Genomic DNA, 13,798 nt, shown 5'->3' on the forward strand with positions numbered 1-13,798 from the left:
GGACCTGGCTGAGCTAAGAGGGCAGGACCTCAGGGATCCCCACTCTGCACCGGGACCTGGCTGAGCTAAGAGGGCAGGACCTCGGGGATCCCCACTCTGCACCGGGACCTGGCTGAGCTAAGAGTGCAGGACCTCAGAGATTCCCCATAGGGACAAGAAGGGCTGGCCCTCAGTTTTCCAGCCTGGATCGAACTTTGCCTTTTCTGCTACACTGTTTGAAATATTTATAACTGGTAATAATTTGTAATTACCAAAGCTATAAAAAGAGACAGGTAGAGACAGGTGTAAATCAAATACTGCTACACTGACTCAGTGCAGTGAGACCTCTGTGCAGTTCCCTCTGACTGGAGCTCAGGGCGGACAGGCCACACCGTGTACACCCCTGTCTCTGGCCCATCCTGCCCAGTGGTCTTCCCTGAGAGCTAGTGTTCAAGTTCATCACAGACGTACAAAACAATCGTATTTCAGTGCAACAGCAAACCTGTCAGAAGGGAAAATGTCCTGCTTCTGACACGCTCACTCATTTCAATCCTGTCCTGTAACATTTCCAGAGCCCAGGGGGCCTCAGTTCCCTTCAACAAGCCCCCACCCCAGTGCCTTATCTCCTGCAAGCAGGCGACCACATCTGGCTTATTTCATGCCCTGATTTTGTCCCTAGTGCAACAAGAAGGGTGAGGGGAGGCAGTAATCAGAACCTTTTCAGAACAGTAAGGAGAAACACTCCTTAGATCTGAGAACAGCCTGGGAGGTATCCCCTGGGCACAGCGCAGTAGCCGCCACCAGCCCCTGCTTCTGACCTGTCCTCAGGCCAGGCCAGTTGCTGGAGCAGATGCTGGGAGCTTTTTGCTGTGAGGGGCACACGCTGCCTGGCCTGGCCACACAGCGTAGGTGCACCCTCTAGACCAGGGGTGCTCACCTTGCTGCAGTCACAGGCCTCATGCTGATTCCGTAAGGACTTTTTATTTATTTATTTAATTATGTACTTATTGCTTATCTGTGGTGCAGAGTATCACAAAACATAGGCATGGAGCTTTTTTTTTGCTCATCAGCTTTTGTTAGTGTCTGTGTATTTCACGTGTGGTGCAAGACACCTCTTAGTCTTCCAAAGTGGGCAGAGAAAAAACAAGGTTGGACGCCCCTGCTCTAGACTTGTCCCTTGCTTCCCAGCCCTTATGTTGGGCAGCCAGGCTGGCTCCCCACTCTGGGTGGCGTCACCTCACCATCTTTTGTGAGGGACCCAGCAGCCAGCTCCTCACACCAGTCTCCATCCTTGGCTGAGGGCTCAGCTCCTCCCGATTTTCAATTTGGCTCTGATGCCTTAAGTTGAAATTTCTCTTTGGTATGATTTTTGGGAATTAAAGAGTGAGCTCTGCATACAGGAATGAGCCTGTGTATCCCCTGGAAGGTACTGGAAGAAACTGCAGTCCGTGTGGGGCTGGAGCCGGAATGCAGGGTTAGGACGCTAGGAGAGCCCTGGGCTGACCTGGTGGGCAGGAAGGGGTCACGGCTTTCAGAACCTGCACTGAGGCTGTCTAGGACCAAGCAATAAGGCTGTAGGCAGAGTGACATCATGGCAGAAGGGAGGAGGGGACCATAGGGACAACATCACCCTCAGACACAACCAGGAACAAAGACCCCAAGGACCCCAACCTGGGTGTAGGATCAACTCCTCCTCAGCATGGTGACATTAGGTCCACCTGTGTCCACCCGGCTGGGCCCAGGCTGCCCGAGAGCTGGTGAAATATGGTTTCTGGGTGAGGGTGTTTTGTAAGAGGTCAGTGTTTGACTGGTGGCCTCAGCCCACCCATGGAGGGCCTGACAGAACCACAGGTGAGGGCAGGAATTGTTCTGTCTCTTCCTGAGTTGGGTCGTCCATCTTCTCCTGCCCCTGGACTGGGATTTACACCATCAGCTCCCCTGGGCCTCAGGCATTCAGCCTTGGGCTGGAACTACACCACCGGCTTTCTGGAGTCTCCAGCCAGTGGATGGTGCATGGTAGGACTTCACCTCCATCACTGTGAGCCAACTTCTCACTTTTGGTCTGTTTCTCCAAAGATTCCCAACACCCCACCATGGTCCAAACCACAATGATGCTTTGCAAAGACAGCGGCAGCTGGTGGCCACTGGTCTCCCTGTCCTGGCCCCAGCTCTAACCCCTCAGTGTGCCTCTCTGCTATAGTCAGGAGGCTCCTGCTAACACAATCCTCACCTCTCCTCTGTACCACCTCCGTCATGGCCCACAGCAGACGCAGAGCAAGCCGAAGGGGTCCACCTGGCTGTCACCTCTCCATCCTCTGGCCCACTGCCCCCTCCTCCTGCCACTCCAACCAGATAGGCCTCCTGAATGAGGGGCAGTAACATGAGGCTGCTTCCTGTGCTAGAAGGGTCTTCCCCTGGATGTGCCCCGGCTCCTCCATCCTAACTTCCACCAGGCCTTCCCTTGGACATACCCCGGCTCCCCCATCCTAACTTCCACCGGGCCTTCCCCTGGACGTGCCCTGGCTCCTCCATCCTAACTTCCACCGGGCCTTCCCCTGGACGTGCCCCGGCTCCCCCATCCTAACTTCCACCAGGCCTTCCCCTAGATGTGCCCTGGCTCCTCCATCCTAACTTCCACTAGGTCTTCCCTTGGACGTGCCCTGGCTCCTCCATCCTAACTTCCACCAGGCCTTCCCCTGGACATGCCCTGGCTCCTCCATCCTAACTTCCACCAGGCCTTCCCTTTTGCCCAGCCACTCTCCAAAATTCCAAGACCCCTCCCCCATGCATTCCGTATCCCCTTCCCCCGAATGGTTTTATCCTTGCACTAGTTATCATCCAACACACTACCTATTCTATTCTCTCATCCCATCTTGTCTGCCTCCCCCACTGAAACACGAGATCCCCCAGGCTGGGGAGTTTTAGTTATTTTGTTTGCTACTATGTCAGTGCACAGGGCAGCTCCCAGCACACTCGGATGAAAGTCCTGTTGAATGGAAGGCCACTTCTCCCCCAGGGGATCGGGTGAAAGCAGGTGCTCCTCTCTAGGGCACAGTCTACCTCCTGAGAACAGAGACACCAAGGAGAATAATTACAGGAGTGGTTATTATTGTAAAAACACACTCAGCCAGCCAGCTCTGCTGGACACACACAGAGTCACAGAACCACATGCTTCAATCTGCTGGGAAACCACACTCTGGGTTTAGGCCCTCGGTCTCTCCGGGACTCCAGAAGGAAGTTGACACAGGGTTCCCCCATTCAGGGCTGGAAAAGACCTGTTTTCTAGGCCTAAGCAAATATACTTTTCCCTCCAAACTTCACTCTCTGAATAAAGCAAGAGAGGAGAGAGCAGTTTTTCTAGTATTTCATGTAAACTAGGCCTCTTCAGGAGTGGATTTCCTGCTCCTTTTGCCTGGAGCTGGAAGGACTACATTCTCTTATTAACACACTCATTCATTTGCTAATCAACATTGAAGTCTGTCAAGCGCTAGCCTAATGCAATTCTCAAGATCTGCCTATTGACAAAACAGTATATATAACCCCTAGACAAAAAGACCCACCCAGGGACTTCCCACTTGGGTCTCCCCTCCTCTGGCAGAGGCTCTGGTCCCTTTCATTCCTTTCTGTCTAATAAAGCCGATCTTCTCACTGATCTGTGTGTCCTCGGTTCATTCTTCAAATCTCTAAGACCAGGGACCTACTGCATAAAGGAATTCTGCCAACAAAGGGATTAGAGGAGACCAGGCCAGGCTACAGTAAGGTCTGGAGCATCTGCTGGTGAGACTTCCACGCAGGCAGTGTACAGAGCCCCCCCCCCTTCAGATTAGCCCAGGTAGTGCCAAAACATTGACAACAGATTGAACTATTAATTACAGTGCTCACTTCACTTATCTGGCGACATGTTATCACATGGTGAATCAGGTGGCCCACTGTGACCCACCTCAATAGCCTCCAGGCCCCCTTCCCAGTCCTAGTCAGTGGCAAAGCCAATCTCACCCTGACACGGGCCCTCACTATGCTGGAAGTGTGGGCAAAGTGTGAGAGCAGGCAGGGGGACACGAAGTGACATGTGGGCTGGACTAACCAAAGGCCACAGATTTCACCTAAGGAGTTACCTCTATGGATGCCCCAAGGACAAATGGGGAGTTCTTACTTTCCCCAGGGCCCCAGCCCTGGCCCATGCTCCAGATGGCCAGGAGGAGTCTGTAAAGCCAGTGACTGTCCACCAGGTGGAGACTGGGATGACCAGAGAAGGCAGAGGAAATGACCGCTGGCCATGGCTGGTTAGCCTGGCTCCCGCAGGCCTCGCAGGGAGGGAGGAGGCTGGGTGCACTGGGCTCTCTCTCAAGCAAAACCCAGACATTCAACAGATGGGAAGTGGTGGTGTGGAATTCAATTCCAACGAAACAATAAACTGGTTTTGCCACTTGCTTCCAAAAGCAACAGCTCTAAGAACACACACACACACACACACACACACTCTCTCTCATTCCCACCAGGATAGCCCCAGGAGAGCTGGAGAGACACAGCCCCTTCTGTAATCTGCAGGTCGAGAGGCTGCCCCATGTGCCCCCCCGCCCCCCCCTTTCCGCCCCACTGTGGCAATTAATAAAGGGGGATTCAGGAGATGGGGCTGAATCGGGCCTCAGGCTGGGTGATTCTCCCTCTGGCTACAGAAAGGACGGAAATAAAATTGCCATTTCAGCTCGGGTGCAGCTGGAAGAGGCTGACACCCCCTAGAACGCACAGAAGACTTAGGGAAAGGATGTGGATGAATGAGAAGGAAAATTTCCCATTTTCTATTCCAATGGGAGAGAGGAAGCCTGAACGTTTCTGGTGCTAAGTGGGCTTGGGTCTGGGTAACAACCATAGCAACCGCTCGGGGCATTGTCAGCCCAGTCTGCTGATGGCTGGCTGACCACGTGGGAGGCAAAGGTGGTCCTACGGATATCTGTCCAGAGGACATCTGGAGACAGGCTGCCGACCTGGCCCTGCCCCAAGGTGGCTGGAGTCAAAAGGAAGAAGAAGGGGGTGTGCCTTAAAGTGGGAAGAGGAGGGTGAGGGAGAGAAGAGAGAGACGGAAAGGGAGCGGAGAGATTGAGAGGGAGGGAGGGAGGCAGAGGAGAGGCGGGCAGCTGGGAGGAGCAGCGCTCGAGCCCGGAGCGGCCGAGCGCTAGCGGAGCCGGAGCTCGAGAAAGGAGGAGGAGGGTGCGGAGGCGGCGGAGGCGGCGCGGAGACCCTACGGCACAGCGGCTCTGGTTGGCTGCGCGCCCCCGCCGCCCCCTCCCGCTCCCCGCCCTCCCGGTGGCTGGCCTCGGAAAGTACAGTAAAAAGTCCAAGTGCAGCCGCTGGGCACAAGATGGGATCCGGCTCTTCCAGCTACCGGCCCAAGGCCATCTACCTGGACATCGATGGGCGCATTCAGAAGGTACCCCTCCCTGCCTTGCCGCGGCCGCGCCCCCGCTACGCCGAGCCCCGCCGGGGGACAGCACTGGGAGCCCGAGGGACAGAGCCCGAGGACACAGGGACAGCGAGGGGTGGGGGCTGTCTTTGAGTCCGCGCGGCCCAGGTCTGGCTGCGGCCTCCGTGCGCTCCGCCAGCTTGGGCCTCCAGCCGGGGCGCGGGATGGGCTCCCCAAGCGCCGGCTTCCTGCGAGAAGGGGCAACTCACGGGGTGGGGGGCATTTTTCTTTTTCATAGGCAGAGCTTTTAAAAAAAATTGAGGAGGTTAGGCTGAGTTTTTACATTCAAAGGTTGGTACGTTAAGCGTTTAATTTCTGGTGGAAAGACCTCCAGGTCAGACATTCCCAGACCTGCGGGACAGCCCCTGGTCACTGTCAGTGGAGGGCGCTGGCGGGAGGGGGCAGGTGTGAGGGGCAGGCCAGCGTGTCAGGGGCTGATCCCCACCTCGTCCCCGCGGACAGTCAGCCCAGACAGCAGAGGGGCACTGAGAGTGCTACAGTTTCCCAAATGCAGAGAGACTGGGTGCCTGTGGGTCCTGTTCTACAGATCACCTGCCCTCCGGTTTGGAGATGGGAAGTCCTCCCAATGTTGGGTTTCCCTAACCAACTTAAGTTACACAGGAGAGGGCTTCAGAACAGACCCCCCTTTGTTCAGGTCCCCTCCCCTGCTAACCCCCTCCCCCGTCCCTGGACCCCTCCTTCTGATTGGCAGAGAGGGACAATGAGCGAGCTCGGTTGCTGAGGGATTCTCCTTAGCTCCCCCTAAAGTCCCTGGGGAAAAGCCATTGTGAGGAAATTGTTCCCAGACTCCACGGACGTTTGAGAAGGTTGAGTGAGCCCCCTGAGTGAGCCCCTGCTTCTCACCTGGCAGTGGAGGGAGCACTGGGAGCAGAGGGAACCCGGGCAGATGCCCCAGCCAGGCGCGGAGCAGGCACCTGCCAGGTCTGGGGCTCTCCGTTTCTCAGATGTGCACTCAGCCACCTTAATCAGCAGATTTAAGCCAAAAAGCCACCTCGCCCTGGATCCAGCTTGGTTGGTCCCCATGAAATGGGAAGTGCAGCCCTGCTTCCCTCGCTGCAGCCACTTCACAGACTCAGACACCTGAGAGTAGGGAACGTCTTCCAGGCAGGTGTCAACCCCCCATTTCATCAGTGGTGAGCAGTTAGTCAATGGCAGGTGCACAACTAGACCCAGTTGCCCTGACTTCCAGGACCAGGTGCCTGCAGCTATATAGAAATGTAATAGCTTCCCTGCTTCCCTCCCTTAAATATTTCCCTGCTCCAGTGTGCACTTCTGTGCACACACAGACAAACATGAACACACATGCTCCAGTGCACACACATCCATTCACAAACATGCATACACATGCACACCAACAAAGGCATGCACACACATGTATGCACATATACACACGTGGACATAGAAAGACATGCGTGTGCACACATCTCCATGTATACACACACACGTGTGTGCACACGCAAACACGCACTCAGGGACATGAGCACACTTTTTCTTCCCCAACAGATGAGAATTTAGACAAAACTTGACTTTTTAAAAATCTTTTTAAAGAGGCAAATTGTTACCAGGTCAACAATGTCAGGTCCCTCCTTAAAACTTCCCAAATGTGTCCCAGCAGCAGGTATCTTAGAAGTGGGTAAAAATGGAGGACAAGAGGGGAAGCCGAGCCCGATGTGGCAGATGGGACTGTTTCTCCCAGTTGACACATCAGTGCTGTCATGACCTCCAGGAAGGAAACCCCCAGATGGGGGCACCTGCCCTCCGAGAGGCGGGTCTCATGCTGAATGCTGGCTCCACCACTTTCTGTGACCGTGACCATGAGCGTAAGCAAGTCACTGGGCTGCTGGGGGCTGCTTGCCTGTGCAGAAGGGTTGACAACATCTGCTCTGTAGCCTGCTACAGGAAGTGAAGGGGAGGATGCCAGCAGCGCCTGACATCGCCACACCACTGGCGTTAAGTGCGTTCTCTGTTCTGTAAATGTCCTGTCTCCAGTACAAACAGGGAGGAGGCACTGTGGTCTCGCGCCTCTGCTGCCTGCAGATCCACTGCTTGTCCCTGGCCCTGCTTCTTGCCCTCCACCTCATGTTTTAAACCCCACAGGGCGTGCTCCTCGTTGCACTTTCAGCTGTGCTGGAGAGCGGATGCATTGGGGGTTTGGAGCATGACAAACTCTCCCTCACTTCCCAGACTGGCTGTAGCAGCTCAGCCCTGCTGAGAGCACCCTCTGTAGTGCTGACATCAGCTGCCATTCTGAATAAATGCTGCAGGTCCCCATGTGAGGTGCCTGCTGCGTTCTGCCCCTGTGCTGTTCTGCACCCCAGGCATCAGTCCTGCTGACGGGGCGAGCCAGAGGCTCTTATGTTGTCTGTGCTCTTGATCCCTTTAGTTCCTAACCCCCGGCCACTCCAGCTTTCCCCTGAGAAGACAGGGGAGAGGAAAAGGAGGTGACATCTACTCCAGCAAAGCTTAGGGTGGAAGATCTGAAGTTTTCTCAGGGAAGGCCCTAGGCTGGACGTGCCTCATGCCCTGTCTTTGCCCAGCCTATAAAGCTTGTCCACAGGAATCGGGGGCTGCCGTCTCTGTCCCTCAAGGTTGTACAGCATCAGCTCTTGGGGCTGGGGCAGCTTGTCTCCTGGATCAGGCCTCCAAGGTGGCTGAACACTGGTGCCCTAGAGTCAAACAGTGTCTCAGTCTCACCACCTCCCCCTCCAGTGTTGATGATGTCACCTCCCTGTGTCACTGCTGTCTCAGTTATAGACAGGGGGATCACAATGGTGTTGCCGTCGTAAGAATTCCATGGCGTCGGGCAAATCACCTAGTCAGAGGCCACATGCGTGTGTACAGCGCCTGCCAGGTGCTGAGGGTTGGGGTCCAGAGTGAACGTGACATTCAGGGTCTGTGACAAGCCCCGTTAAGCGATAGCTCCCCAGGGTGTCCCCTCTGGCCTGAGTGGGTGCCAGGCCTCACCCCCCTGAAAAGCAGGGTGGCACACAGCAGCAGGTGCTACAACCCAGGTAGCCAGCGAGGGGGCCCAGGTTGCCACCACGGGCAGGGCTTGAGGGACAGTGGAGCTCAACCTTAGGAGGGAGGAGCCCTTTGTGCAGACCAGGTGGCCGCCAGGACGACCTGGGTCAGGAGCTGTTGATTGGCCCAAGGACGGTTTCACCAGGCCAGTGGTTCTCTGTGTGCCCCTCAACTGAGCCCTCCCTCAGAGAAGCTGTTGAAGGGGGTAGGTGGGGCTCCTGCGCCTGGGGGGTGCTTTTGCTTTCCTCAGCCTCCCCTGGCCTTAGAACCTGCCTCTCTCCTGCTGTGGGGAAGGGTGTGCCCCCACCCAGGGATGTCAGGGCCAGTGACCTTGGCTCTGGGGGATGAGAATGCCTTCCAGATCTGGGCTTGAGTTTGCCAACCTTCTGAATGAGCAAAAGCAGGGCCTTGAGGGCCTCGGGCTTGGGTCTGGTGAAAAGCCACATCTGGGCGAGACTGAGCACCCTGGGCTGGTAGGCAGGTCCCTCGGGGCCGTCCATGTCTTCCTACCCACCTCCTGCCCCCTCAGCAGCTCAGGGCTGCTGTGCAGCTGGAGCTGGCCTTAATGTGTAGATAGCCACTGAGTCAGCCAAGCTCCTTCTACTCTGAAACATGGGGATCCCCCTGTGCTCCCACAGACAAGAAAGGCAGCATTAGGACACAGCTGGAGTGAAGACCCTTCCCAGTTCCCAGTTTGCCATGGTGGCTGTGCCCCACCTGCCACTGCCCCTTTGGTCGGCCAGAGCCCAGGGCTGTCCTCTCAGCACTGGCATGAGGGGCTGCTCATGACTGTTCTGTCTTCTACCCAGTCTGGTCCTGTTGGGGCCCAAGGTCAGACTTGGTGGGTCCCCTAGATGTTCCCCTTTGGCTCGGCCCTCCCCCTTGCACTTGGAGATCCTGTAGGCCACCTCCAGCTTGTAGGCCTGGGGAAGCTTTCTCCTAGCTTCCTGCTTCTCCCTGTCCCTGCTCTGCCCAGGCCTTGTCTCCTAGTGGCCTCCAGGCCCCTCTGCCTTCATTTCCTGCCTTTGGCACAAACGTGAAGTGGAGTTTCAAGCTGACTGTTTAGGTCAGGGGTCCTCAAACTTTTTAAACAGGGGGCCAGTTCACTGTCCCTCAGAACGTTGGAGGGCTGGACTGCAGACCTAGGACGAGTTGGCTGGTAAGCTAGGGTGACCAGACGTCCCGCTTTTGGCAGGACAGTCCCAATTTTTAACAATTTGTCCCATGTCCCGCAACGTTTTAAAAAGGTCTCGATTTTTGGAAAGAATGCACAAACAGGTGGGAGAACAGGAAGGGAATATACAGTTCTTGGCTGCCATTTGGCTATTTCACCAGGATATGAGTATTATATTATTTTTGTTAATTTTATAATGTTAAACTGCAATAATAACAAATAATTGTTGAGAAGTGATTATCGAGAAGTGCTTATCAAAGTTTGCATTGTTGTCAGGCCCTGCCCTGCCCCGCCCCTACCCCGCCCCCGTCAATGGTGTCCTGCTTTACCAATGTTAAAATCTGGTCACTTTAAGCTAAGCAGGATAGGCAGCGGCAGCAAAAACACCCAGTGGGCCAGATAAATGTCCTTGGCAGGCCACATGTGGCCAGCAGGCTGTAGTTTAAGGATGCCTGGATCTCAAATGCCCTGTTTGAAGAGTTCACCTGCTCCGGCCCAGGTCAAGTTGGAGGCATGTGCCTGCTGTGCCCCCACACACCGTGCCCATTACTCAATTGTGTGGGTCTCTGCTTCCTCTGCAGGGACACCCCATGGCCAGGCTCACCATCCCCAGTCTTTTGGCCCAGCACGGCCAGCTACTCCCCAACCCAGGCACCTGGCAGCTCTCCTTGGCTGTCATCCCCAGTGCCAGCATATTGTCATCTTCCTGTTCCTTGTTTATAATTTCAGATATTTAAACATTTGAAAATGGTAATATAAGTTCATTGGACCAAGAGAAGCTGGAGAAAGAGGGGTTGTCAGTATAAGAATTGGGGGGTACCCATGGGGGACAGGGAGCATTTTCACTGCAGGCCCCTTTGTATCCTGAGCCCCAACTGGGGGTGACTCCTGCGCCTCCACCGGGGAAAGCCGGGCTGTGAAGGTCAGTGAGCATCTCGGTTGTTGGTTTCTTTTCTCTCAAGCAGTCTCAGCCATTAGTGCCGACTGCCAGAGATGCTCCAGCAGGCACTGTCCCCAAGGAAGGACTAGAAACGCGGTCCCTCCGAGCACTGGCCGAGGACATACTGCTGGCTTCCCCTTCACTTTGGTGTGGCCTCTTTGGCCAGACATTTCCCGGGTCCAGAGTTCTGGGAGGGGATGACTTGGGGGCTGACTGTTCATGACCTAGAAACCCCTCAGACTAAACGCAGGGCTGCCCTATCTTGGAGGGCTCCTGTGCTCCAGGCAGTCACACGGGGTGTGGGGGCTGGTCCTGAGACAGGCAGCTTCACTGTGTCTGGCTCTGCTGCTTGCTAGCTAGGAGGCCTGGCCATCTTTTATCCTTAGTGAAGTGTATGAACAATGGTGTCTCCCCTAGGGTGACCATGCAGATGACATTGAGCAATGTGGGCGCAGAGCAGAGCAGGGCACGTGAGGAGGCCCACTAATGCCCTCTCTGGTCCTGCAGGTGTGGGCGCTGAACAGCCCCAAGGCACTTCTCATGCCCAAACCTGCTGACTTGCAGATGTGGATGAAGCCATGGCAGGAGCCTTCCTGACACTGATTTTGTGACTCTCCTGAGTCCACTGTGACTCTAAACCCCTAGGAAGCCATGAAGAGGGAGGCAGTCCTTAGGGCCTCAGTCCCTGGGTGCCACTGCCAGGCACCACCAGTCTGGGCTGTCCAGTTTGTGTTGTGGCCTCAGAGGTGCAGGAGACAGCTCTGGTGCTCTGCAAGAGAAAGCAGGCTCAGAGGAAGGGCATGGTGTCCCCACTGGTGCCTCAGATGAACTGGCATACAAATGAGAGACACAGGGACACAGCAGGCACTGACCTCAGTGCCAGCAGTGGGGGTGCCTTGGGGCACAAGCTGGGCAGGGAGGCAGCAAAGAGCAGACATCTTCTAACCTGAGGTCACTGAGAGCCTGGACCCTATGGCCCCATCCTGCCCGGGAATGGAAGACACACCACAGGGAACCCTCACCACACAGAACCCTGCCCCAACCAAATGCTCACTCACCTGGCTGCAGGTAACCCAGCAGGCCTCGCCCCTGGGGAATCAGGAAGGTCTTTGGCATAGAGGGTCAAGAGAGTCCCCAGAATGCACAGAGGGACCCAGGGACCCCCCCCCAGATAAGACAGCGGCAGCTGGCCAGCCAGTTCTACCCCAGATGAGGGGTCTCTGTGCTCTGGGGCTTCCTCCCAACTCAGCCAGACAAACAGCCGGGCAGGGCATGGCTTCAGCTGCACAGAGGCAGGCGCTGGAGCCTGTGAGGACAGCTGCTCCCAGGACGCAGTCCGTGAGTTAGTGCTAAGCTTGTGAAGCATTGAGACGCAGCGCACACCCCTTGCTCAGCTCAGGACTGTCCGCCTCCTGCTTTTGTGTTTGAGCTTCTACACCTCCAGGGCACCCCATCCTTTTTCAGGACAAAGCATTCTAAGACAGCTCACAGGTGAAGGTCTGCAGGAGTTTGCCCAGCACGTGCACCTCTTCCTGGGCGCCCCAGTACACAGCTGCACTGTGGGTCACTGTCCCAGTGCACCAGCTGCCCTGGAGGTGGCTCCCAACACCTTCAAGCTCAGAAAGAAGCATTTCCAGTTGCAGTACAGCTTACTGGCCTAGACCCCAATCCCAGATTCCTGTCCCCCTCCCCTGCCGTGACTCCTCTTCCCAGATCCCAAAGCTGGACAAAGATGGGCAGCACAGGGCATTTGGCCTAAACAGAAACTCCCAATATCCACCCCCCCAAACCCAGTCTAGAAACAATTAAAAGAAGAGCCCAGACGCTTTATTCAGTTTGCTTTAGATTTTCTGCCTAGTTCTTTTTTCAGTTTTAAAAATTGTCGTAAAATATACTCAACATTCAGTGCACCGTTTTAACCACGTTTGGTGCACAGTTCCATGGTGCTCAGTATGTCCACACTATGGTGCAGCTGTCACCACTCAGCTCCAGAACTTTCTGCTCATCCCTGAAACTCAGTCCCTGTAAGTCAAAGATCCTCCTCCCCTCCCAGCCCCACCCCCCTTTCTGTCTGTGTGGCTCTGCCTGCTGCAGGGACCTCACACAAGTGGGCCGGCACCATGTCTGCCCTCTTGGGACTGGCTTATTCACTCAGCATAAAGCCCCTGGGATCCCGCACGCACGTGGAGGCCTGTGTCAGAATCCCCTTCCTTTCTGAGCACTCCCCACCACACGCCTTCTGATCCATGTACAGCAGACGACTCCATGGATCTGCCTAACGGTTTTCAAGCCTTGGTCATTTCTATTCCTATTCCCTCAGTCAGCCAAGGGTTGGCCCGTCACAGTGGAGTTTTTTGTTATGTTGCTGGAGCCCCTCCTGGGTCCTCAGTCACACTGTGCTACACTGCTCTGTGATGTGGAGAGGACCTGTCCAGGGAGGACAGATGCGCCTGCAGGCATGGTGACACGCTGGGTGCATAGGCAGGGCCGGTTTGTCTGTGTGGGGACCCAGGAGCCGTGTGGCTCCTGCTGGGCAAGTCACTCGCCCTGTGTGCCTCAGTCTGTGAGGCGAGGGAAGGGGCATCCACGTCACAGCTTTGGGGAAGATGACCATGTTAGTGCACGTCCAGTGCCAGCACCCAGCAAGTGCTGCATAGCTGCTGACACCTTACTTGTTTACTTATGTGTCCAGACCCTGGGTTTAAGGCAGCCCAACACCCCTGCCTGGCTAGGAGAGCCCGCAGCTGCCCATTGCCATTGCCACATGGCCTCTGTGCACCACACCACTGTCCCGACACAGGCTGTGTGCAGGCATAATCTGCACAGTGAAGGGGCTAGGATTTGGGTCCTTTCCGTTTAGTGACATTGTGTGACTCCTTCCCAAATTAGCCCCCAATGCACCCTCCTGTCACTCATTCCCTCATCAAAGAAAAGAACACAAATGCCCTCAGTTTCTCCCCCAACTATCGGGGGACTATCGGAGCTGAGCTGTGAGGCAGGGGTGAGAACAGCAGAGCCACCGAGTGCACCCTCACGGGAGCAACTGAACAACAGCTTGCTCCAGGCATACCAGGGCTTGTGGGTTTCGGGTCCATCCTGGTCTATACAGGTGGAGTGACACCGGCCTGCACAGTGTGGGGTCCATCCTGGTCTGTAGAGGTGGAGTGACCCCGGTCTGCACTGTGAAGGGTCCATCCTGGTC

The 13,798-nt window shown here is 55.7% G+C and overlaps 1 protein-coding gene across 1 annotated transcript in view; it reads left to right on the forward strand.

Annotated features, from left to right (window-relative positions):
- The first annotated feature begins 5,287 nt into the window (after window positions 1-5,287).
- Window positions 5,288-13,798, forward strand: part of LOC111727879 (high affinity cGMP-specific 3',5'-cyclic phosphodiesterase 9A-like) — a 38,948-nt gene continuing 30,437 nt past the window's right edge. The window contains exon 1 of the mRNA XM_023518118.1: window positions 5,288-5,407. Within this exon, the coding sequence (XP_023373886.1) occupies window positions 5,339-5,407 (69 nt within the window). The 5' untranslated portion in view covers window positions 5,288-5,338. The remainder of the gene's footprint in view (window positions 5,408-13,798) is intronic.

This window comes from Otolemur garnettii, unplaced genomic scaffold (genome assembly GCF_000181295.1).
Source record: "Otolemur garnettii isolate 467f Iridium unplaced genomic scaffold, OtoGar3 scaffold00128, whole genome shotgun sequence".
Classification (NCBI taxonomy): domain Eukaryota; kingdom Metazoa; phylum Chordata; class Mammalia; order Primates; family Galagidae; genus Otolemur; species Otolemur garnettii.